The sequence below is a fragment of the Dermacentor andersoni genome, chromosome 9, assembly GCF_023375885.2.
Source record: "Dermacentor andersoni chromosome 9, qqDerAnde1_hic_scaffold, whole genome shotgun sequence".
Lineage (NCBI taxonomy): Eukaryota > Metazoa > Arthropoda > Arachnida > Ixodida > Ixodidae > Dermacentor > Dermacentor andersoni.
Genome location: NC_092822.1, coordinates 65767227 through 65793906, shown reverse-complemented (window position 1 = coordinate 65793906; position 26680 = coordinate 65767227). Strand labels below are relative to the sequence as shown.

At 45.0% G+C, this 26680-nt stretch overlaps 1 protein-coding gene across 2 annotated transcripts in view; it reads right to left on the bottom strand.

Annotated features, from left to right (window-relative positions):
• Atg17 (autophagy-related 17) overlaps positions 1-26680 on the bottom strand; it is a 60059-nt gene that overhangs the window by 10796 nt on the left and 22583 nt on the right. Inside the window, exons 13-24 of one of the 2 annotated variants that reach the window (XM_050176051.3) lie at positions 24779-25060; positions 22800-22991; positions 19469-19570; positions 17004-17213; positions 15179-15403; positions 12735-12935; positions 10765-10905; positions 7002-7189; positions 5284-5380; positions 3334-3434; positions 1837-1894; positions 1407-1454 (exon numbers count right to left, since the gene is read on the bottom strand). In XM_050176051.3, the coding sequence (XP_050032008.1) occupies positions 1407-1454; positions 1837-1894; positions 3334-3434; positions 5284-5380; positions 7002-7189; positions 10765-10905; positions 12735-12935; positions 15179-15403; positions 17004-17213; positions 19469-19570; positions 22800-22991; positions 24779-25060 (1845 nt within the window). The remainder of the gene's footprint in view (positions 1-1406; positions 1455-1836; positions 1895-3333; positions 3435-5283; positions 5381-7001; positions 7190-10764; positions 10906-12734; positions 12936-15178; positions 15404-17003; positions 17214-19468; positions 19571-22799; positions 22992-24778; positions 25061-26680) is intronic. The other variant, XM_050176052.3, reaches the window with a different exon arrangement.

Genomic DNA, 26680 nt, shown 5'->3' with positions numbered 1-26680 from the left:
TCGCGCGATACTGTTAAAAGTTCGTCGGGTGTACAGTACACAGAAGGGCACGAAGTGCGCAAGCGCTACTCCGAATCAGAGCAACGCCTTTGATCAGAGTCGGATGACGAGTGCTTCTCGCTGCCCAGTCCATAGGCGCGTGCGATCTCTACCGCTTTCAAACGGATGCATTCGGCAGTCACAGGCAGCGATCTTACACGCAGCTCGCGGACGGACTCCGCAACCTTGCCTTCCAGTTCTGCAGTCCGCTGCGATCCGGCACGAAATGACGTTTTCTTTTGGTTGCTGCAAGTTGTAATACGTTGCTTTTGCCTCCGCCACTACCGAATGCTCTTTTCGGATACTTCAAGTTCGCGCTGTGCCGCCAGGTTGCCGTGGGCTTCCGCGTACTCAATCGCCTTTTTCTTAAAGGCGACGGTGAATTGACGTCGGCTTCCGCTCCCGCTCATTTTGAAACAAAATGAAAGTGCAGCCTTTAATTAATATAACTTTGCGACAATGGAAACGCAAAATGCCGGTGTGCCACAGCGTCGCCACGCCGCCATGCTGCTGATGGCGATGGCGAAGGCGGCTGTTTACTTTATCCGCCCATTGTTGCAAGACTTCCGTAGTTTTTCCGCCAATGTCCGGTATATAAGTCGAGGGTCGACTTTTCGCGATGGGTTTTTGAAAAAAAGTTCGACCTATATTCCGGTTTTTACGGTATATAAAACAAAAGATCCAGATACGCATAGTATATAATTCTGTGTAACCTTATGTTTCGCACTAGTGCCCCAAGTTTGCCATGTCTATTACACTGAAGGTGAAGCATTTGTATTGTATTGTATTGTATTGGGTTTTATGGCGCATAAGCAACTCAGGCTATCATGCACCAAACACATGGTATAATTTATTTCAAAAATTGGGTATCCTCAGCGAAAGTCCTGGTCCGGACAAGGATTCTGAGGAGACCAACAAATCAAATGGAGACCTCAGCCTTCTTCTCAGGGCTGAGAAAATGGGTGAGGTGCATCATAAGATGCGTGAAGAAACTGGGTAAGAATTTTTAGAATTATCAGTTCTGTGATAAGCACATCTGAACCCATTTACCACTGAACAAGTGGCAGGTTCCTGTAACCACCAGCCAAGTGCACCGCTTGCAGTTGCTACCCAACCGTAGTTCGGGTATATAAAGTATGGTAGTTACTCCGCAGATGGCACACAACTGTACAGAAAAGTGCATGGAGTTGAGACTCCTATGACAGGACTACTTCGAAGCTTCTGCAGTGTCACTTGCCAAGTAGAAAACGGAACATAGTGATCCCCTTCCCTAAACCCTGTTCTCGTTAGGCCAATGAGCTCATTCATTTAATAGTTGCCACTGGAAGGGTGTCTTAGTACTAGTCAAACACAAAGCGTCAACTTACAACTTGTTGCTGCAGTCTATTGACTTCATTTTGCTTCTCAAGCAATTGCTGCAACGAGATGAAAAGGGATAATCTGATTAGAATTTGCATTAATACGCAAGCTTCCGACATGTTGTATGATAAAGGCACCACAGTGCAACAAGATTCTCCCTAAGTCAGTTCGGGGCAATATTAAAACCACGTGCCCCATGGCTTTGTAGCAACATTGGGATAATTTTTTCTTCTTTTTTGTCCCAATGCTGACCAACAATCTAAGGCCAAAACTCTACACAGAAATAGCAAGGAAAATACCCAAACGTTTGTTTTCTTTTGACACAGGCAAATAACGCAGGAGTCTAAGTGAGACAGAACTCATTTATCATTGTATTAACTCCACTCCTGCTTGAGCCATACAGGCCTGCAGTACTGTGAAATAAATAAATGAACTTACACTCCTTAACTCCAGCAGCATGGGGTCAGCCGAGTGGGGAAGTTTCACAGTGGACTCCCTGAATTGAAGTGAGAAAGAAAAAAGAAAGTGAAATCAGTCAATTAATTTAACCATTTCAGTCATGAGAAATGCAGGAAGCAAGAACAAAAAGTTCGTGGAGCAGCTCAAGCAGTTCTTGCAGCAAGAAACAAGCAAGGAAACTGGCTGTTAAAGCATGTCACAAGAATGAACTCCGAGCCGTGTAACCAGACTTTCACGGCACCCTACTTTTTTTATTCTAACTTCATTTCCAACAGGATTGAATTCTTCAGTCCTTATTGTACAACCAAACACTTGGCATAAGTGTTTGCCCACTTTGTCTGCAATTGCACTTGCCAACAGGCAGGAAAACGAGTTTACATCTCGGCAGAAACTTGCTTCTCCATTGGCAAGGCCTGGTGGTGGTTTTTCAATTTCTAGAAGTACCAGGCAAGCAACGAAAAGATGGTAAGTGTCTTAATTAGCAATGCAGACCGAATAGTGCGATCTTGCTGTGAAGTTTTCAGTGAAATAACGCATTAGCAAGTACAAAATCTTTCAAAGTTGTTCGAATAAAAGTGCAGGTCACTGCATTCGTACAATACAAACGTTCACACGAAAGTGAAGGCCTGATGTGAAAGCTGGTGCCACGGTCACTTCTTTTTGTGACGCAATGTGACATGCCAAGACATGTACTGTTTACCTTGAAAGTTACTTGGCCTAAAGCACGGTCACGGCTGCACAAATAAAGCTCACTTGGGAGTGATACCTCCATAAAATGCCTTGGTTCTTCTCACCTAATATATTCTTTATTAATTTTTACATGCATATGGTACAAAAAAATGAAGAAATTGGGAATGCACGACTGAAACCTATGCACAGAGAATGTGAGCTCGTTGGCCTGCGAGTCTCTGAAGAGTGCTGTGCACAATGCTAGAAAGTTTTTATTAGCACCAAATATTTCCCCGTGCTATGCCGACTGGGGCACGTGTAGCAGTTATTACCAAGTTACGACCAGCAGCTTACAATGCTTTCTTTGAAATGAAAAGCATACAATAATTGAATTCTACGGGTACTAATCTCTTGGGTGGAAACTTCGAGGCTAAAGAAAGCTTGAGGGGAAGTTGAGGACCACGTGGCAAGCGACAGAACAAGTCAGGCTGGGCGGTTAAAGACAGGATGAAAGCGGCGTGGATTAGAGAGGTAACAGGGGTAGCCAACAGTTTAGCTGAGATGAAATGGGCTATGTAATGCATAAAACAAATAACCGTTCGTCAATTAGTTTCAGAATTAGTATCAAGAGAAGGGAAGCACATGTGGCAGAGAAGTAGATGGTACGATGAAATAACAAAATTTCCACAACACAAGATGGTGCCAGCTGCTGCGGCAGAGGGGCAATTGGAGATGACTGGGAGAGGCCTTAATCTTGCAGTGAATGTAAAACAGGCTGGTAATGATGATGGTCTCTAGTGCACTCACATCATACTCTCTCCGCACGGGTCAGGTTTCGCCTCCTCGAGAGAGCAGGAGTCTCCTGCAGCGGTGTCCAAGTCTTCAATGGACTCCCTCCTCTGCAACAGCTGCATGGCAATAACATGGCACACGAGGTTCGCACCAGTTTCAAATGGGAAAATTTCGAGTCGTGCTGCACACCTGTCATTTGGCATCAAGGTAATCTGTGGGTGGCTGTACAGAAACTTCTCGTCACATTCAATTCATGGCTGTGAACAAATGCATCTGACAAGTTCACCAAAACTTGGAGCCAAAATGCTTTCTCCAATACAGTGATTCAACGTAATTATGCAACCGAAAATAAAAGCCCTGTTACTTCTAAACATGCAAACATCGTGTGAAAGCTTCTGTCGACAAATAACTATTCAAGTGCACATTGCACTCATGCCAAAACACGAGCAGGGCTTCCAGACAATAACACCTTTGAGTGGCTCTCTCCAAGCACTTAAGCAATGCTTTAATGGCTGTGGGAGACAATTAAGCTCACTGAGATTATGTCGGTGCCGGTAACCTGCTCACACTAACAGTGCAATTATTCTTGCAACTTAGCCATTATGTTGTCATCTTACATAATCATTTTGGATTTATTTGCTACAGCCATCTGAAATTGGAAGATTCCAGTTGACGTAACCATAGAGGTCAGGATCTACAATTGACTGCAGCTGAAATACACGATGAACTCTGTTTACCAAACAGGTGACTACGCACAGAGACAATGCCAATGTGGCCTACACGAACATGTTAGTCTAGCAAGCTTTTTCGTACCAAAGGCCACTTGTAATCACAAGCAGAGGCTGTTATGACGAGACATTTCCAGTAGGTAAACATTTAATTTCAAGCCAGCTTCAAATGTACCCTTCAGTTCAAATTCTATACTACTTTAAGCAGTGACCTATGTCCCACTAAAATCAAGTTGACTTTCTTTTATGAAGTTACTTTAAAGACCTAGCGAGGCCTAATGTAGAGGGGATAAAATAAAAGAAAATAACAGCGTAACTTGTTGCAGACAACAAAGTAACAACAAGTGTAAAAGCGAAGAATGCAATACAATCAAACCTCAATATAACAAACCATGATTTAATGTAACTTTTTAGGTAACAAACTATTTTCATTTCCCAATCTTAGTCACATTGAAAACTGTGTATATTTTTGTTTTCATGATTCAACAAAGAAATTTCATTCATGCTTTTGATTTAATGAAGTTTTCGGCCAATCTAGCAAAAAACTTTATAAAGGTTAGCTGAGGCAATAGTTTGTTCAAGTCTCTTTCTGCATGAAAAGTTTCAGCGGCAAAAAAGCCGTCAAAGCATGCGCACCAAGACACGGTAGGGACGAAACACTGCTGCATTATTTGTCACGATGACAAACAACTTGCAGAGACCGCAGGGCACGCGGCAGCTCGCAGTGCTCGAAAAAACGCGAGCTGAAGATTCCTTCTGCGCAAGGGTGCTGGAGAGGGAGTGACCGCACAGTAATGTGATCAGGCACAAGCGGGGGGGGGGGGGGGGGGGGGATGGGGGGGGGGGGGCAGGAAGGAACCCCTATTTTCCCTCTCACCCTAATAGAGGCATCTCCTCACATGCAGGCCATGCACCGTATCTTGGAGGTAATCTGCGACAAGTGCAAAGCTGGAGTCTAGACAGTTGGTGCTTTGATGTGGAATGTGCTCCCACACGTCTAGTGTTAGCTTTGTTACATCTATGTTTGACTGTACAAGGCAGCAGATCCCGATCTGCAGTTTACAATTTAAGTTGTGGTGTAGGGTTCCGCTCGGGTGAAGAAGTGAAGCAAGAAACCCAGTACAAAAAAAATAGCAATAAGTGAAGCAAACTGTAGTGCAATCCTCATAAATGGTCTGCAACTTGCAGCGCACAAGCCCCAGAAACGATCATTGTTGTGCTGTTCTAAAAGGCTCACCTTGAAATCTGGCATCCTACTTTCCCACTCCTGCTGAAGCTCTAGCCTCGTCTGTTCTTTGGCCTTTTGTATCGCTTCTTCGTGGCAGTGTTGAATCCTGCAGTCCAGAGAACGCAATGTTAAACAATGTTAACACTGTTAAACCATGTTAATGTCCCTCCGTTCAACCCTGCAGCTTGATCGCTTTGGTGGTGGAACATTGGTGTTTTCATTGTGTTACAGTAAAACTGCAGTAATACATTGTTAACCCATGTAGTAAAATCCAGAAAAAATTTAGAAGTGGATTTTCGAGATAAGCAAAGTTGCGGAAATTGCATTGAAAAGTCGAGTTCTTCCTAAAAAATCCACCACTACTCGCCAACTTTTCAAAAAGAGCTTCTAAACTGGGTCTTTGTGAAGATTTCAAATTAAAAACAACAACATACCAGAGGTATGAACCAGCTCTGTTTTGTGGCACTGCCATTTTATTCAGCACGGAAAAACTGCGCAAGGCTGGTCTGCTTCGCGGTAGCACTTAGACACCCAGCTTTATTACGCAGCAAGCAAACAATGTTTCAGGTTGGCACCTTTCGAGGTTCTTCGTCGTCGTCGTTGCCATTGTGTTCAGCCTACGTTTGTAGCCATCCCAGCGATTTTGGCGTCAGTAAATTCACCTGTCACTGGTGCATCCTGCTCGCATAGTGCGTACTCGTGAAAGCTCACGTCCCTTTATGTGGCATTGTTCCCGGTCAGTCTGTGCCAGGCGCGTTGCTTGGAGTAAAATTTAAATGGAAATCGCACGTCTGATGATAAATGACTGAATTACATAAAGCAAACTAAATGAACTGCGTCAAGCTTGCTATTTTGCGGAGCCTGCCTTTGTGCCCGTCTCTCCCATCACATGACGTGCGACACGGTTGCTTGACAAAGTTGTCATGCTGTTAGGTTCCCGACTTCACATTCGGGGAAAGTGTCCACTTTGTGACAGGCGTGGCAGCCTTGCGCAAAGCTTGTTAAACAGTCCGGCGATGGGGTTTGCGTTTCACCCCCAGTTAACATTTCGAGGTATTCACTATCTGGCCCAAAAATATTTTGAGATAAAGGGCAATAAATACATGGCACGTATGAAAAATGGTTCGGTGCCACGGAAAATTTCAACTTAGCCAATTCTTCTAGGTATGAGAGTTCGAGTGAACGAGGTATTACTGTACTCCCAGGTCATTTCCACATTACAATTCAGATCTGTTCACTATTGACGTATGTTCAAAGTTGCTTGTCTGGAGGCACATACTGCTGGGCTAGTTTGGTTTGACATAGTGCTATTTTTCAACACGAGGATGGGACAGCCAAGTAAACTATACGAGACGTAGCACTGTCTAGCTCTGTCTGCAAAACAAAACAAAGCAGAGACAGAACAAACATCAGCTGTCTGCCTTGTCTTGTCTGTTTGCTTATCCAGTCTTAGTGCTGGAACATAATACCCTACCATTAGGAAGGGCACTTCTAAAACAACCCCTCGCCGCTCGAGTCACTAAGGAGCAGCATTATCAATGAGCAGTGCCCACTTCAATCAAACGGCACCACCGTCTTGTCGATCTTGCAAAGACGAGAGAGAGCTGCGAGTAGAGTATGGGCCCCGCTCTTGAATACGGGTGTGCCCGTCAAAATACGAGGTCGGTCTGTGTCCCCTCCAGCATTTTCAAGTCTCCAGCCCAACCAGGTTGAAAGCACGTGCTCACCGGTTGAGTTGCTGCTCGTGGAGGGCAACCAGTTCCTCCCTGATGGCCTGCTCCCTCTGGGCGCACTCCTGGCGGCACTGTGCAAGTAGCTCCTCTTTCTCCATTGCAAAGTGGCTGTGCAGCTGCTCCTCCAGGCCCTGCCTCTCCTGGAACAGCATCTGGATCTGCCGGTCCTTCTCGCAGATGCACTGCGCCAACACAAGAGAGAGACGGATTGAGTGGAGGGGAACGACCTTATGCTCGCGTAGGGTTGGCTCTGCTCTGCAACCTAGCCTTGTCCCGATGCTTTAATTTGTTCATCCTGCCTTTGCCAACATTCCAGCAAAAAAACAGTACATCTCTGTCATGAAAAGGTTTTGGAAGCGATGAAAATCAGGAGCACGTGAAATAGGTCGTGGCATAGCCTAAAGTCGAGGAAGTCGAGGTGAGCTTGCATCTAAATTTCGAGGAGCTCTACAATGAAGTCCCAAACAAAGCTTGTATGGTGCAGTAGAGAGGCTTTGCAGTGCTGCGGCATAGCAGGACCGTATTTAATAATTTGGGCCCACCGCCACAAGTGGCCTTGTAGCCAGAAAGGCCACTCATGGAAAGGAGTCGCCATTTGCAGCAGAAGGAGCAATGAGTTTCGGAAGTACCGGTAAATGAACAACGTCTGGGTGGCTTTTGTAGGACATGTATGCTTATTATTTACGACGACTTACCTTTAAATGCAGCACACAAGCAGCAGCAATCTAGGAACAGCAGAGACTGAAAAGCAACACATTGTTTCTAAGATCACAGCGACTCTTTTTCAGCGATGATGACGTTGCCTATTTCGCCTGCTTCAGGAACTTGTCCGAATTAAACTTGCTCAAAGCTCTTCGAGCAAGTTTAATTGCATGCAGCCACAGGTCTTCCAGTGAAAAGGTAAGTTGCCACTAGTGCCTGTAGGCAACTATGGCTACCTGCCAGATTTCAAATCAGTAAGCATTATTGCAAAAACAAAAGAATAAGAATGAATGGGAAATTTTTTAAGCGCTTGAAATCAAGAAACACAACAAAAGCTCATGCATGAGTGATGCTTCAGTACTACTCGTAGATAAATAGGTCGCATTTTCAGATTGCTGGTGCACATTGTCCTAATCATTGAAATGCTCGACTGGCTAGCTATGCCTGCTTGTTTGCTTTGTTCTAGGTTAGATTGCCGAAGCTGACACATGCGCTGCTGGTTCGATGTCGGAACTACCATTTTCATTATATTTTCAACTGTAAGTCTGGCGCTTGTCTTGTGTAGTCCTTTGTCTTCGTGTTTTCCCGCTGGTTTCTTTCATTCACTAATATGAACCAACTTGCCCAGCAAATGTTACTGAAATACTATTCAGTATTCACACACCCCTAAAGAATACAATAACTTTTTCATTACTGCTATAAATGTACTTATTTTCGGTGCTTTTATATTTCCACATCTTATCTCAAGATATAGTAGTCGCAACGTATAGTGCAAAAAGAAAATTACAGCCTGATCACTGGTGTTTCAAATGGATGAATAGACTGTTTTATTGATGAGGAGGAACGCAGCTTTGAACCAGCAGGCCGTGTCGCTCTCCTTCTCGCACTGGTACATGCAGATTACGTTTTCTCCCAGCGGCAGCTTAGAAACGTGGTTTAATTGTGAATTAGTGCAATTCTAACGTGTTCTGTCTGGGATTTCTTCTCTGCCATATTTGGCTGCAAAAGTAACTTTTGGAAGCAAGCGTGAAGTGCATCTTCAGTCATATCAACTTCGTGGACACCGCTGCTGCGATAGCAGAGAACCGTCCACTTTGTACTGCCAGCATAAACAGAAAGGACTTGATGCCATCGCGTGCGTGTACGCACGGTCTTGTTACCAGCTAGCGCACAGTGATGAACTCGGAACTCGGCACCCATGATCAAACTAGGATGTGAAAGAAAGGTATGTATTCCGAGTCGATCAACTATTGCGAATGGATGAACTATTTCTTCTTGCACATACATTAAAGTTGTTCTATTCAAACGTGCTCTAAGAGTATCATATTTGGCAACCAACGTTCTGGTGGAAGTTGACCACGGTCGTATTATGAAAACAGTATGTGCCGACTAAGAAATGAACGTGTTCTTTTCCATTCTGTATACAAAGCAATGCCTTCCATGTGCCAGCCGGCTCTAGTTCACATGGGCTCTCCCGTGCTTCCCAATCTCGCTGGCAAGCTGTCGACGCCGCCCATTGCGGTGCTGTATTACTGCAGAAGATAAAGTTGCTGTTGCAAAGAGTAATTACTCGTTTTTCAGCTCTCTCGAGTAGGCGAGGTGCTCTTGCACACACGGGCACCATTTGAGACCTAAGAATGCACATAATCTTTCAACGCATCGTGAATGTCTGGTTGATCGTGGCATATTTGCAGCCACTGTCATCAGCTAATTTTATACATGTTGAAAGCCCTTTCGATCGAGTTATTTTATGATTCTTTATTTTGTAAAGCTTGATGTCAGAGTGCCAGATAAACAATGTTTAGAAACTCGTACCGCGAAAATTATAGGACCACGAAAGCTAGCAAAACGTGCTTCTTCAGAGCTTCGCAGTTACCTGGATTGGGATGTACGCTGGCGCGGCACACCTCATGACACACAAGAAACACCTCCGATTGTTGTCACCCGAGTGATACCTTAATAGAGTTCAAGGCTAGACATACAATATTAACATGTTACATGTATACGTTACGTGTCGACAATGTTCAGACTTTCCTCCTATTTCGATCGTGGGCAGAGCTGCGGGAATGCCTCTAGGCCTGTCGCCGTTCGATATTGCGGCTATATCAAAGTTAAAGCTTAGTGAAAACATGCTATGAAGTTTCCCAATCCAAGCAACTTGCTGACACTTCTCGGGAAAACACAATAACTTGTCAATCGTCGTCAACAGCACGTTTGCCGTGCACTTTCTAGCGCGATCCGACATACCAGCATGGCGCCGGACGATAGACGGCGCTGTGATAGCAAAATGGCGGCACCCCCAATAAAACAGTCTATAGCAGCAATACAGTAGAATGTCATAGATACAATACCATTACATGTCATTTCCCGGCGCCAAAGTTCGCACTCAAGAACACAAATGACCCAATGAAGTTACGCTTATATTTTACTGCTTACCATTTTTACTATTTTTATTTTACTTGACGTTCCTGAAAAACTCAATATTTCAGTACCAATGTTCAGTACATCACCAAACTGGTTGTACGATACATTTTCCGGCCAATGATCCGATGTAAAGAACAAAATGGGCGAGGCATGCACGATCAATAACATTAGCCGCCTGCCGTGACAGCTTCACTGCAATACTCACCGTGCCCATATAGAGTGAAAATGCCGGCGCACACTCAATTTCTCATTCCGGCACCAGCAAATCACCTCCCGGGTCATCGCACGTCACATTCACAGCTATGTAACCCATGTAAAGAAGAAAAGGCAGGAGGCGTGCGCAATCGAGAACAGTAGCTGCCCAACAGATCAGCTTCCCCGTAATACTCTCCTGCTTGTCCCGTAAGAAAACGCCAACGCACACTCAGTTTCTTATTCTGGCTGCTGAAATGTTTAGCAACGTGTGGAGAAACTGTCAATCAAATCAATCCACTCATACAGGCGCAGTAACGAAAGAGTTAACAGTGCAATTTCACCCAAATTTGTTTTTAAAAATTAGAAAGTTATCTTAAGTGCATCGTGCCTCCCTTAACAGCCGCGCTGTAAATACGCACGAGACGATTCAGCCTACCTCGTTGAGGTCCTGCACTTCCTCCTCATGGCTCCTTTCGAAGGCGCGCAGTCGTTCCTGCAGGGCCTCCTGTTCCAGCTCGTGCTCGAGTGTGGCTTTGGCGAGTGCAGACTCTTGCTCCTGTTGCAAGCTGCTCTTCAACTGCGGATGGGCATTGGGAGGCAAGGGGAAACAATTATATAGGACCGGTTGCACGAATGAACTTGTGTGAACAGCCTAAGCATGAAAAGAAGGATTAGTTTGAAGGACAACCTCATACTATGTTTTTTGCAATTGTTGTACTTGGTGCATCACCATGCTGTGTGATTGCTCTAACTGTGCTCTTCGTATTATGTCTATTAGATCTTTATGCTCGTAAAATGCCCCCTGTTTATTGCTGATGATCCCCAATCCTTATGTAGCGCACCACTAGGGGCCCGATAGGAAAACTGAACGATGATACTAATAACATACCTATTTGCGTAAAGTTGTGCAGTGGAGCACTAATGCACAAAAAATAAACTGTCATGAGAACCGATGAAAGTGTTTAACAAAAGGCTGGAGATGAGTGCATCATGGTATATACCTTGTAATGATAACAGGCAGTGAGGTTAATGCTTTGGAGTCATGCCAAAGAAGGCACTCCTGCTCAGTTATTTCGCTTTTGGTCCTACTTTTATTTGTTTATTCTTTTCGAGCCAAACTGCTGCCCCATAGACTGGCTTGGAAGCTGTCGAGCGATATTCCACTTGCACCGCAAGTACTGTTCCTTTCAAATACTTGTTTAGCGGTGTGCGAGCACTCGTGTTGTTCCATTCCTTCCATCCATGCCTGTTGCACTACCATAACTCATGAAACCTCACAAACAACTTTCTGTGGTAATGAAGGAAAAGCTACATCAGCAAAGTGCGCAAGTAAGAATGCTCCCAAAAATACCACATTTTTGCGCATATGACCAGCACCAAAATTTTTTTAAATTTGACAGTAAAGTCAGAATGCAAGTTAGATGGCAGCATGGTGCACACTGCCGTGAAGCCACACTTCAAGGCAAGGTTCTCCACCATTCAAAGTTACGTCAGCTCCTAGGGAACCCCACCCTTTCTCCCCACCTGCGTGTTGCTCTGTTCTACCCTCCTTCATGGTGGCCCATTCTCCTCCTCCTTACGGGTCACCATTTTGCATTTACTAGTTTGGCTAACGGCGCACGTTGCACCGACGAACTAACACATCAGCCGTTCCCGCAGTGCTCCCTTGGTCCATGCAAAGTGCTCCGCGATGTGGTGGAGAGCCAAATTATTGTTGGGGGTTTTCAGTTCAGTCGTGTTTGCTTCATCGCCATTGCCCATGCAAAGGTTGCTCTGTCTGCGCTGTCATCCTCTGTCATGTGAATGCTAGCTGCGAAGTGATACAATTAATGTCACATGTCACTTGACTGATTCATCTGCAATCACGACCGTTATGCGAATCTAGCGTTGTCCGCATGGCCAAGGCAGGGGTACCGAGCTGTTGGTCAAAGACAAAATTTGAACGAATCTTGCATCCACGAAATGCAGACTGTTTTTGCAAAGATTTGAGCGTTCTTGTATGGAATTATTTCGGTGCATTATATACAAGGATGTTTTGTTTCTTTCTCTGGCTATTGCAATTGGGGGCACGGGCTATCCGTGGTGGCGGGTTTAGTCGCACATTTAGTCCAACGTCTTCTTTACTACAGCAAAATAAGACAAAATAAACCACTGAGTGTTAAACTATTTTTCTGCATTTTTGTTCCGCATTCCAGTAAATGCAAAACTGTCCCACATGGAAGCTGCTCTGGCTCGGTATGTGCTCCATGAAATCGAAAGTACTGCAAAATGTTGTGGGAATACTTGTCGCAGTGCCATGCGCACAAAAGCTCTGCCCTGTCGCTTTTCTCTTCTTCCCTCATTGACTCGGAAAGTTGTCAGCGAGTTTAGATTGTCCCACTTTGAGACAGAGGCGGTGTGGCCTACCGTGGCAAGGGCGAGGGTTGAGTCATTCCGCAGGCTGTCGGTGAGCTGTGACAGCTGCTGGAGCTGCTGCTGGTACAGGCGTACCTCCCGGTGGGCGTCTTCCAGTTTCAGGCGCTCCACCTCCAGGTGGTGCCGGTGGTCTTCCTCCGCTGACTCAAACTCGCGTTGCACCCTGTCCACCTCGGCTGCTATGGACGCAGCCTGTGGAGAATGCAGACTTTAAATTGTGGGGTTTAATGTCCCAAAACAGCACAGTGGGCTATGACTGACACCGTAGTGGAAAGCTTTGGGTTAATTTTCACCAGCTGGTGTTTTTTCAACGTGCGTCGAAAGCACGGTAGATTGGCATTTTTTTCCCCACTAAAATGCAGCTGTAGCAGCCATGAATTGAAACTGTGATGTCATGCTTAGCAGTAGAACACCACAGTCACTGAGACACCGTGGTAAATGAGAACAGAGGAGTGAGCCAGCAGTGTTATGCAGCTCGCGTTCGTGTTGGCTTTAGGTTCAACCGTTATACTCACATTGCATAAAGTGCAGACTTGCCTATAGCTAATAGAGAACACTAGATTTCCCTACAGAATCATAAACAAGCAAGCAACAGATGAAAGTCTGATACCCATGTGAGACGGGTAAATTTAGGGCTCTTGCCAGCAAATGCATTCGTCAAACTATTCAGTGCATCGAAGTGTGTAACTTTGGTAACAGTGCTTCAAATCAAACATTACTCAATCCAGAACTGGTACTAATTGTGAAACCATTTATTTTGAAATTTGAAATGTTATAGCACACACATACCATTTGCAGTGAAAAGCATCGACAAAAACTACTGACTCTACACCACTTTCAGCACTCCACTTTGAAATTCACAGTGCATCAATTGTGGTGTTGGGTGCAATGCCATTTTGTCATTGCTGATGATGATCGATGTTATTTCGCAAACATTACCTTAAATAAAAAGTATACAAGGTGCCTATTGATTTACCCATCGACACTGCCATCGATTACAGTTGACATCTTCATTTTCCATGTAATGTGCCGCCAAAGTGAGACCTGCCACTACGAAGTTCGTTTGCTCAAAGTGTCACAAAATTTGCCTGTGTGAGTTGGATATGCTGCCTCCTATTGTGTGTACCACTGCCAAACAGTGGCCTTGAACCCTTATATGAGTGCAAACTTCACAATAACATTACAGTAGTTCAAGGCCATTTAGTGTTCACTCACTGTCTGCAAGAGAATCAGTCAAAAGTGGAGAATTGGGCAAATTTTTTAGCTTTCCCTAAGCACACGCCTTTTGTGGGATACAAACGCACTTTGCTTTAGCTTTAGATTAATTTAGATTAACTAATTAATTAACTAGGAACAGCAGAGAACTATGAACAGCAGAAACTAATAAGCAACACTTTTTTTTTTATATCAGAGTGACTTTTTCATCAACTTTCCTGCTGCCAATTTTGCTTGCTTCAGGAACTTGTCTGTACAAACTTGATCGAAGCAAACACCCCTCTTGCAGTCTTTCACCATCAGAAGACTTCCAATGGATGGTTAGGAGGCAAAGAGCGCAACTTTTTCGCATACAGAACCTATTTTCCATAAAGCTTGATGCAACATTTATGAAATCATAAAACAAGCCCAAATTTTCGAAGCTTACGGGAAACTTGGGAGACTAGGCAGGTATGCGACTGCTATCACGTGTGGGGATGCGTGACTCTCATGCGTCCCTTGAGATCTAGTTTTCCCGCATAGCTCGTCTCCTGCAGGGCGGCTTCGCCGCGTGGCCTGGCGCCCGCGGCGGTCGGAGTGGTTGAAGTGCCGTACGAGAGATGGCGCGAGTGTTGCGCTGCTGACACCGCCTACAGGCGGGGCTACTTGGGTGCGGGAAAGGAAGGCTCGCTGGCATGGGCGGCGGGCCGGCAAACGCGGCGGACGTCCCGCGCGTGCGCCGATCCATGCATCTGCGAGACCGTCTCGCATGGCCGCCTTCGAGCGCGCCACCGTTAGCGTGACCGTAAGCGCGAACGACCAGGCGTTGGAATCCAGCATGGGGCGAACATATTCACTCGCTATCCGGTCGTGGTGAGTCGGACTTCTAGATTTGTCGCGCGCCCATCGGCATGTTTTGTGGATAGCAACTTGGCTAGCTGGCATTGATCTATGAAAGGTGCAATAAATGCCCTTGTGATCGTTTGCACTACTGTACTGTCGTTCCTTTGTCCCAAGAGCATGGGTGTGAGAACCCCACACACAGCACCACCGAGCTGGAATGTCAAAGCCACTGCTCCACTCACATATTTCAAATAAATGTACGTATGATGGCAAGCCACGTCAGCTGTAGTCCCGTGGCTTTACAGGAGTATGGCATCCCCTCAAACCGGTGTGCCTTTACATTGCAACAACAAGACTTGGCGAGGGCAGGGCCCATTGCTACATACAGAAACACACACCTTTTCGTTCTCGAGCCTGGCTAGCAGGGCCTGAAGGGCAGTGTCCATGGCAGCCCCAATGAGCGACGCCTCCTGGCTCAGCATCTGGCGTGCGGCTGCCAGGTCCTTGCGCAGCGACGCAGCGTCCGAGCGAGAGTCCGAGCACACTGCCGCAGCTGCTTCGCACAGGCTCGTCAGGCCATGCCTCAGCTCTTGCCTCTCCACGCGCTCCCTCTCGAGCTCCTTCTGCAGAATCACCCAAAGCAGTGTTGCATATTGAAGACCAGCAAGAACCAGGTGCCGACCAATGAAAGCCGTTTAGCTCAGTTGAACCCAGAAAGCACAAACACCATCCCACATAAAAGAAAATTCACTTTTTCACTGTTATTTCTGGCCATCCAGAGTGCATTCGTACAAAAAAAAAAAAAAAAAAACAATTAACTACTGCTCCAAGGAAAAGAGTCAATATAATAATTATTTGTAATTGCTTTCTTGAACTACCTACAACTGCAAGCTTGCTCCAAGATATTAAAATGCACTCCCATGGGCTTTGCATTAACACTGCTGCACCTAATTTAATCATAGTTTGAATGTGTCAAATTGCGCATAACAAAAGTGACACGTCGGGCTATGTGGGGTTAGCGTCCGGTTTTTCATCAATTAGTAGGTCAACCAAGTGGTGCATCGAGCCACTGACCACCGCTCAGAAAAAGAAAAAAACACACAAAATCACATTGAAGAAATTTACGCTGTACAGTTTAGAGCTCAAATGTTTCAACCATTTGGACCTTTAGACATCTGAAGGACAAACATGCTGCAAAGGTAAGTTGCTAAAGGCTGTCCCCGAGCAAGTGCACACAGAACTTTTGGAAGGCGTAGTTGGCTAATTCAGCTTGCATGGCCATCAGTCAGAGCTCAACAATTGGCTGAACAATTCGTAATTGTTTGAGCATTAATGAATTGAACTTAGTATTATTTTTGAGATCAGCCTGCATCAACAAAAACTGACAGACTGCACATAGAAGCTTCTGTCTTGGGCCAGCAGACCCTCCAGCAGCCTAGGTAAGCTTTCACACTCCCCATATATCACCAACAGAAACCAGCATATTTTCATGCATGCAAGCAACAAAAAACTGAATAGAAGTGTATGTGCAACAATACATAGTAAAGCTGAATGTAAAAATCTGATTAGACAAGAATTTTGGGTTCAACTGCACAACGTAATGACGTCAGGCTGCGCTATCCTTTGAGGGAGAGTAGCAATGGAAGAGTTGCGATGACTGAATGGGCAAAACAAAATTTATTTCTGGAGCCTTGCTTTGAGGCGATAACACACGATATGCAAAACCTGCCAGTGCACTTCTCCATTCACCTCCTCTGATGCAACCAAGGTGAATGACCTTGAGCTAGAATTGCAATTGAAGTAGTATCAACATACCACCTGGGTTGGCGACGTCATTCCTGCCACTACCCATTCCAAACAGCGTCCAAGGTTTCAAAACACCTTTCTCAGCTTTAACACGGCTACTAGCAGAAATGCGGCAATCTCGGTTAGAGAAACTCAGCTCTGTGGGGAACCCTGCTTACAGACTTTTTGCATGTCATCTATTGTGCCAGGTTGTTCTTAATGAAGGTTGGAATGTTTTAGTTGCATGCAGTTATTAGCACGAGGTAATAGTGTGGATTGCCACACCCCTTCCCTATCTTTTTTTAGGGTTATCGAGGCTGCGAGTCATTTGCACAAGAAGATAGCACAAGATCATGAGAAGGCACAGGGAGAGAACCCAAATAATTTTCTTAACTAAAATTTTGTTCAGTGCTATCCTGCGGAAGGCGGCATGTTCACCTGAGTGGCTAGCAGCACCGCACTTTTCTCTTCTAGCTGCCGCTGAAGCTCGGCAGCCACGTGAGCTTGCTGGACGGGTGGTGTCGCAGCAGACGATGGTGCAACAACACCTGGTGCAGCAGGCACGACTCCATTGCTGTCCGATATCGACGAAGGCATTGACTCGTCGATGTAGAAGTCTGCTGTCTGGAAATCTTGCGAGGTGTGGCCCTGAAATGACAAGAAAGGTCCAACAGCTGGGAGTCAGAACTGGAAGCCAAACAAGTACAAAGAAAAGGCACAGCACCTATGCCCTCGTTCACACATGGCAGTCGAGAGGAACTTTTTACTCTGCTCATGTTCGCAACCAAAAAATTATGTGTCACATATGAAAGATACAGATGCATGTCATGTAATTCAATGTAAAATCTCATGCTTTTAATGTCGCAAAATATGACATTACCCTATTACATGGAAGGTGCCACAGATTTGAAGCCATTTACCAGTGAACAAGCAGAATGACACGTCTGGGCAACCAGTGGCCACACCTTACGCTCTCAAACACAACACTGTCCAATATTAGAACACAAGGGTGCACAATTAACACACAATTTGGACTGTTGGACCATGAGGCAGCGATTACTGTGGACTGCAGTTGAAAAATGCAATTCTTATAAGGCTTGACCGTAATCTAAAGTGCTCATCTGACATCAACATAATACTGTTATACCAACTGGCACGTTGTATTTTATTAACCGTTCCAGCAATTCAACATTGTTGTATTCACGAATGTGTTTCATGCATGAAAATATGGTATTTTCCATGGTAGGCACCCACATAATTATGCAAAGGTGTTCCATGTGCCTGCTGTGAAAAAACGGCAGGACTTCACTGCAACCTCGCAATAACTGAAAGATTTTTTGATAACTTACCTAACCTGTAAATTTTGAATTTCAAAGAATACAGCACAAGAAGAATTGAACAGCAGATGTAGAATTTATATAGGGAACATGAGAGACTCTGAAGCCTCGTTTACATGGATATGGTAGAGGCGTATCGCATGAATTTACCGTATCGCATATACCAAAATGCCACCGCATACACGAATGTGCATTTTCTCGTCGAGCCAGCTAATGCCATCTAGAGTCATATTGAAAGTTAGCGCTCTCACTTCTGTAAGCGTGCTTTTACTGTCTTGTTGTGAAATGCACCGAAAGTAGCTGCAGGCTGTTGACTACATTCCGTCAGGTTGTCCTTCATTTGCTTGCATGGACAAATTTATGCGACATTTGTATTGCAGGAATATATCAAATTGTATCGGGATATTAAAATTTCCTGCATGTTGTCATGTCCGGTGTTAGCCAGGCACGGCCGTCTCTGCTTCCATCTCCTCAACGTGGACTCGACTACGTTAATGCCACAAATGAATTAACTCACCAATAGTAATCTCATTTATTATTGATGAAGAAGACTGTTTAGATGCATATAACGTACTCACAAATGAAAAGAAATCGCTAGTGGCCTGCTCCTTAAGCCGCCATTTTTGTTTTGTTCTCCTGCAGTGCGGCGGCTGTTAGGCCGGTCGTAATATTGCAGCAAAAATGTCCCCATAATTCATGATACAATATGCTTCCGTTCATAGAGCTGATGAAATGCACATTTTCCATCCCAAACTACCCCTGTTTGGCTCATTTGATGCAATAAGCCTTCCTAGATAATTATCTTGTTTACATGAGGTGCGATATGCTTAAACGAGAAGAAAGGGGGCTAACTGAGGGGACAGATTTTTATTAGTCATATCATAAGAAGCCAATAAACACTGACACCAAGGACAACACAGGGGAAATCACTTGTGCTTAATAAATGAAATAAAGAAACGATAAATTGATGGAAATGAAAGTGGACGAAAAAACAACTTGCCGCAGATGGGGAACGATCCCACAACCTTCGCATTTCACGTGCGATGCTTTACCAATTGAGCTACCACGGTGTCGTTTCCCCATCCACTTTCTTGGGTATTTATGTGTACTAGTAGAACCCTGGGAGTGTTAGCCAGTGCCACCACTCACAGACTTAGGCGGCGGACGTGGAACGTCCTTTCTGCCACAGGCATCACGAGAATGTGATCTTTTTGGGTGAAGGCAACCAGTCAATAAACCCATACATGCTACATGAAGGCATCAATGTTGCCGGATTTAAGACCCTCGTCGTGTAATAATGAGAAGAGAGGGGGTTAACCGAAGGGCCTGATCTTTATTAGTCATATCATAAGAAGCCAACAAACACTGACACCGAGGACAACATAGGGGAAATTACTTGTGCTTAATAAATGAAATAAAGAAACGACAAATTAATGGAAATTAAAGTGGATGCTTGAAAGTTAATACGATACACTTCTGTCATATTCATGTGAACCACAGTTCACCAGTTTCAGTTTAGAAATGAAATAGCTGTGATTTCTTTTTTCATTTTTTTTTTTGCATTACCTGTTTCATTTTCTTCAGGGTAGATGACAAAATCAGCCCACTCAGTTGGCCAAACTTGCTTCTTTGTTTGCCAGGTTGACAGACCCCCGCAGTTTTTGTTTTCTACCAGACAAACCAAAGAATTATCAAAACTCAAATGCACTATTGCACTATTCTACAAAACGGACTCCAAAATGAAATATCTGCGTTAAGGTCGCAGGTAACAACATTCAGACCTTCTGCTTCCAGAAGTGATCTCAAAACTATTTTCTGTAGTTGTCAAAACAAGCATCTTGCAGTGCAGAGAAATGACCAACAAGGGAACCACAAAAAAAATATTTTATGGGCGTATGCCGATCCGAGCAACACATAAATTGCATAAAAAGTTCTGCGACACACACTGCATAAAAAGTTTGACTTTCCAGTTTTCCTCCAAAATACAGAAGGGCTTTCCTATTTTTACAGCATCTGGGTTATCGTGGGGCCAATCTGTGCCACAGACGAAAAGGCAGACCACACATCATGTGACTCAATCCCCTCTCCACAAATAGGCATTGTTGGTGCAGTGCGGGTCAACTGTAGTCGGCGCCAACAGCAAAGAGCAGGCACATTTTCATTCTCAGGTTCATCGTCATTCGACATCTCACAAAGGTTCCGAAATCGGAAGGACCATGGCCTATTCATGCTCGGTGTTTTTTTTTTTTTCCGAAAACAACGAAGTGAGGCATTCAAGTGCCCAGCATCAAGCACAAGGAGCTCCGTGGCGTACGCAACATACGACATTGCATGGAGCTTTACACCAAACATACCGAATATTAAAGAAAACATGAATAGCAGATATTAAGCTTACGATTAAAATTATTTGACTGTTTGCTATTTGATTCAATTCAGTAACATTCAAGTACAGTCGCCGACTGATAACTAAGACACCGATAATCCGGACATGCTCGGTAATTCGGACAGCTTCGCGACGCCTCCAATGGCTCCATAGACGTAATGTGTAAAGACGACCAATATTTCGGACAGCCACGAGCTCCACATTTGATTATCCAGACTCCGTCCGTGGCTGTAGCGTATGCCGACTCTGCCCCCATTATCTCCTCTGGCAACCTTGACAAGCCATCACATATAGCCTCAGAGATTACAGACTAAATGGCAGTCTCTGAGGCCTTTCATTAGTCACAGCACTGCATTTAATTGCAAATGCCAATCTTGGAGGTTTTGCCTGAATTGTTAGGTTACATCAACACTGCGATCATCAGATCCATTCCAGCACTATTGTGCATGGCCCATTCTTGTTTGTTGAATTTGTCTTCCGGACAGCGTTCCACCATTCAGTGCTTGTTTGTTTAGTATGCGTTCCAGACAGCGCTCTGCTGGCTTCGAGAAGTCTTTCCTGTGAAGTTATCTAGGGAAAACACGGGGAAGGCGGGAAATGGAAATTCAAGACGACGAGCAAAACGAGAACAAGGTAAAAGCAGGCTCCCATTTTCACCTTGTTCTCGTTTTGCCCATCGTCTGCGAAGTTATCGACAGACTAATGCGTCAAATGGCGCCATCGGTGCCCTCGCAGTGTAACTCCGAACGAGTCTTGAGTAACAGTCCGAATGAGCCCGACTCCGAAACTAAAGAGCCTGAACTGCCGCCTACCACAATGAACTCGAATGCGGACATCATTGGTGACCTGCTAGGCTGTGGTGTGCCTATCCTGCTTCCATTACATTTGAAGACTTTGCAGACGAAACAATTGAGCAAGTTCTCCCACAATCAAACAGTGACTCTAACTCGGATGATGATGATGTGCTGTATGCTCTGGAGCCTTCACATGTGGATCTCACTCAAACCTTTGCAGACCTTGCATTGGCGTACAGAGAAAACACAAAACTGGCAGAAATACAAGTGGACTTGGTTGCACGTAAGCGGAAATGTGGTTGGAAATGAATCGACCACTTTTTCCTTGCACAGGGGCTTTAATACGTAAATAAAATAAACGTTTTTTGGGTACATTCGTTTTTTCTGACATTCAATAGTTCGGACTTATTTGCGTCCCCCATGGAGTCCGAATCAACGGTCGTCAACTGTATTGGCACACCCCTACTTACTATATCTATACTCAGCTAAATCCTATGCATACTTATGCAAACTGTGCCTGCTCTGCCAATGCCGGCGTCCAGTTATGCGTTCCAATACTGTGGTCAAATGGCCACAGGTTGTGCTGCTGTCTTTTCTCCATCTGAAATTCAATGCTGACAAAACCCCCGCACGAAAAAACACGTAAAACTCTTCAATATCCCTTTGCTGTAAAACCAAAAATCTACAGAGCCTTACTGCACACCTCTTCATTACTGTCAGTGACCAATGAATGATTGATGTCTAGCACATAAACTTCATGTAAAAGTCAGTATACACAATAGCACACTCAGTCACTGGTACAAAGACATGCCAGCTTACGAGAGGTTTCAGCAATGACTGTCTCACATTACTAAAAACAGGATATTTAAGCCAGAATGACTACCGTGTTTACTCGCGTAACGAATGCACCTACAACTCTGCTACTGTATAGTTCCACGATTGAACGGCCGTGCTGCAGTTTTTCGGAGAGACTGCAATCTGACTCTCGCACATGTGTTTAAAGCAAGCACACTTGATGCTTAACGCATCCTTTCTGCCAGTGCCGGCACAAACGCACCTGGCAGTTTCGAGAGAGAAAAAAACGCAACTGACTCTCAGCAACATACGCAGTTTACATACTTTACGCTGACTTAATAGGAGAGCGCGTGCAGGGGAGAGTAAGGAGTGACCGGCACTTTATCGACATAGTGGTCATAGTTGGGCCTAGTGTTGAATTCGCGTGCCTGTGGCTCACTTCTCTGCCTGCCTTGGGTTTAGATGTGTGTGATGGGCCTTAAGTCGAGTTATACGCCTGCTATGGGACACAGAGTTTATCTGCTCACAAAACAGAAACGCTGATCAGACACCAACATGCTGATAAGCAGGACGGTCGAAGAAAGAGAGGCACAGAGCGTGCTTGTCATAACAGGTGCGTGCTTCAATGTTATGCTTGCGATGACGGCAGACAGCTGGAAGCGGCTGCGAGGAGGAGGTGGGGCACAATCGGAGATTGCTGTTCATAGTGCATGTTCAGTTTCGCGACGCGTGACTGGCCTAGGCCATGCTAAGTTTGCGGGGCTGACGCGTTGGTTCTTTATTCTATGGTGGAACCACGATGTGGATGAAGTGGCCAGCGACCTGAACGGCAGGTCAGGTGGTCAAGCACACAGAGGCCCCACACTGCTAAAGATGCTGTAAAAAGATATGACGCGCAATGTAGCCAGTGTTGGAAGTGCCATACCAAAGAGTCCGGGGAGCAGAGGATCGTGTCTTGAGGAGCTGGCATGCCCAGGATGTCAACAGTGGCAGCATCGAGGCCCGTAGTCGGTTCGTCGGTGACCTCTTCAAACTCGTCATCAGACACTGCCAGCTTCGGGGTGCGCTCGCGATCTTCAGGACAGGTACCATCGTGGCAGTCCTTCTCGGAGGCACTCTGTGGCAAAAGACAACGCAGAAAAAGTTCACCATAGTTCCGCTATTCCTCTAGCTCCAATAATACGATTTCCTGTATTTAGCCGGCTTTAACGCACCCTAGATTGTGAAATGCACCCAAGTTTCACAGCCAGAGATCAGAAATTAAATATCATTGACTGTAACATTTACTCCAATTTATGTGCTACCTTTGAAAGATTGTAAATGAACTGTCCGAAGGCACCACATTTGTAGTCCGTGGTGTGCTTTGTGATGTGGGGCTCCTTGGACATGTGGCCTCTTGTGTGGTGCACCTTCGTTCCCCCCCTTTCTTTGTAAGCCATTCTTTACTGCTGCTCTACAGAGAGCATGGTGTTTGGGTTTCAGACCAAGTGAGGTGAAGAACTCTGTATGGGCACAAATATGCAGTAAAACCTCGATATAATGAACTTCTCAATATAACAAAGTATTTAACTTTTCATTACCTCTTGTCCACAGAACACCATGTATTTGGAACCACAACATAACAAAGTCCATTTGTATGCATTTCAATATACTGTTGCCAACTGATTTTCCGGACTCCGAAAATTCGGACGTGCTCGATTATTTGGTCAGCTTCGCGGCACCGCCTATCCCCCCCATAGACCATATTGTATAACAACTGCCGAAAGTTCGGACACCTTGCAACCTCTCGTCTGTTTTTTCGGACACTCCTTGAGCCAACTCGATCGAGAGCACCATGCACCGACTCTGACCGGTGCATGGTTCGAATTGCTGAACGCCATTTTTGTTTTGAACGGAGCCTCCTTGATACAAAATTTTTTAGACAATTTCTACCTGGTTTTCAGTGATTATATTTCGGAATCATATAGAAAAAGGGTTACAGAAACTGAAAATGTGATATATAAAACATGGACTTCTTGGCCATTTTTCGCAATGCGAAAGCTGCATCCCACCTTAAGACGAACTCGAAGGCAAGGTGAAAACTTTTGTCCTATCAGAAGTTTGGCTGTGGCTGCGAAATTGGTCTATGGCCACTTCTTGGCAATGCCTTTTATGCTATTCCTTTTAACGCTTCATCAGCGGTCAGAGCGACACTCTGCCCATGTTGTCAACAAGGTCAGGCGACCATGAACAGTGAACAATAAGAGTGAACGGAACTCGCACAACAAATGGCACCATTTTCCTTCCTCCATGAATGATGCAATTGCAGCCTTTACAGCTTAGTGGCTATGTGGGCGATGTATAAAAATGAACATGCCGCTATTTCTGCTCGATTGAGAGCTCGTTGAGATGCACTTTTTTTATGTTCCTTCTCACTTCTCTTGCTCCCTTCCTCTGCGGAGGGGATGCGCTTTGCACTGCTGCCAGGAAGCGCTTGATTTATCATTTTTTGTTTTTTCTTTGGTGTCCCACAGGTGCTCCGCCAGGACTGCTATCCCTGATGTACAGAATCTCCAATGTTGGCAGTCACTGCGTAATTTTATCTTTAACCGAAGGGTATATGCGAAGTGGTTCATAATAAGCGGATTTCTTTTTCCAGTTAGTCCATGGAAAACCAACCAAATGTTCCCACATTGTTCGGTATATCCGAGAATGAGGCCTAACCAAGGTCGTCTTAATTGGAGTTTACTGTACGAAATTCACTGGCAGTTTCAAAACTTGTGAACGCACCATGCACGACTGCAAAATTTGGCTGGGATGTACGCAGCAGCATGTGCTAACCGCAGAATGCTTTTTTTTTTTTCACCAAGCCCAAGGGTTGGTTCAGAACCTCTATAATGAAAAAGACATGGGAACCTCAATTACCAGCAGCGCCTCGTCAGTTTCGCAATCGGTCGCCTCCGGCTGCAGCTGCTGACAAGAAGCATGCGGTGGAATGCAAGATGATGAAGCCTCCCCGTCTGGCTGTGATGCGGCATCTTGGCAGGACTGCGTGGCACCCGATTGCTGCAGCACGATGGTCGGCAACATGACCGTGTCAGGAGCGTGAAGCAGTTCCGACATCTCGGGAAGTGCTTTCCGAAGGAACTCCAAGTCTTCGGGAGCCAGAGGAGGCAGATTGTCATCAAACGGCTTGGGATTCCGAGTCTGCGCATAGGGAAGGAAAAAAAAAGATCAAATCAGGATCTGGGTTATTGGGCACGGCGTAGCAGAGGGGAAAGGGCTCTGGATATTTTTTGATTGCCTGGAACACCATAGACAATTTCGTGCGTGCAATAAGAGCAGCGAGTGTGCGATCCCTAGAAACTTAGTCACGTGCCTTATCAGTCAACTACACTGAAATAGAAAGCATTTTTAGGTTGTTTCAATTTACAGAAAGTCTACACAATTTCAGATTTTCAGATTTAGGTGAGGCTCACAACGCCTCAAGACTAATAAAGTTACATATTGCTACAAACACCACATTAACGAATACATTAATGAATTTTTATATTTACGAATATTTTTCAATCCCCACATGAGTTCCTGTACTTTCAACATAAAAATATTTCAGAACTACGAATTTCAAAAATACCGTACATTAAAAAAAAGTACATTTCGTATTTACTCGCATAATGATTGCACTTTTTTGTCAGAAAAATTGACGCAAAATCAGGGGTGCGATCATTACGCGGGTTAAATTTCCCGCGAAAAGAAAAAAAATTTTTTCGTCCCGCATTTGCGCCGAATGTGATTTCTTTTTTTTCCTCTCCCGAGTACATTACGTGCATTGAAACAGGTTCTTCAGTATCAGTAATGAATAACATCGTTAATATCGGCAAGTTTGCTGCAATAATGCAGCCATGTCCACTTTAAGGGGACAGAAACTGATGGGCGCGTTTAGCTGCCAGTGACATAGAAACATATGGCGGGCATGCTGCGGAAACTGCGGTATTTGTATTCACTACTATCCTAATACGGCACGTTTCCGCTAAGGATGGGCAAATGAATAGCTTAGCTGTGTTACAAGCATCGGCGTGTGAATAGGGGACACTTCTAACGTATCAGTGTAAACGTGGCTGCTATCGTTGCCACTCCCAATTTGTTGCGTGTCCACGAGTGCAGACAAGAAGAATCGAAAGGCACTTCTTTTTGTTGTAGTTGTTGACCACAATCTTTATAAAGCCTACAAATAATAAAGGCAAGTTTGGTATTGGCTTTTTTTTTTGTCATGGAAGTGCAGAAAGTGATGAAAGGAATGAAATGGGGCATCTGCTTAAGAATGTTTGGTGCGTGCAGACCGCTTTGTTTGTCTTGAGTCGTTCGCGAAGCATTCGACAAATGGTAAGCGCGATCATTATTAGCAAGAATTGGCACACGACATATCGCTGCGGCGAGTTCGGGGTGCGATCATTACATGGGAAATTTTAAAAATCGAATTTTGACGACAAAATTCAGGGGTGCGATCATTACGCGAGTGCAATCATTATGCGAGTAAATACGGTATTACGCAGATATCTGATGCATCGCTACGGCACAGGAAAATGCCTCGGATCCATCGTTCCCGCTTGTCAGACACCCTATCGGATGCTGACTTGTACCATGTCTCCTACTTTTGTTGCCAACCAGGTGTCCAATAGGCCAAAACGCCTTGGATCCGGCTGCCATCCCAGCACATTGGCTGCCACATCATAGCGTGTCTTCTACTTCACGGCAGCAAGTTCGGGGTGCGATCATTACACAAGTGTGTTCATAATGAGAGTAAATAGGTTAAATGCAGTTCCCTTG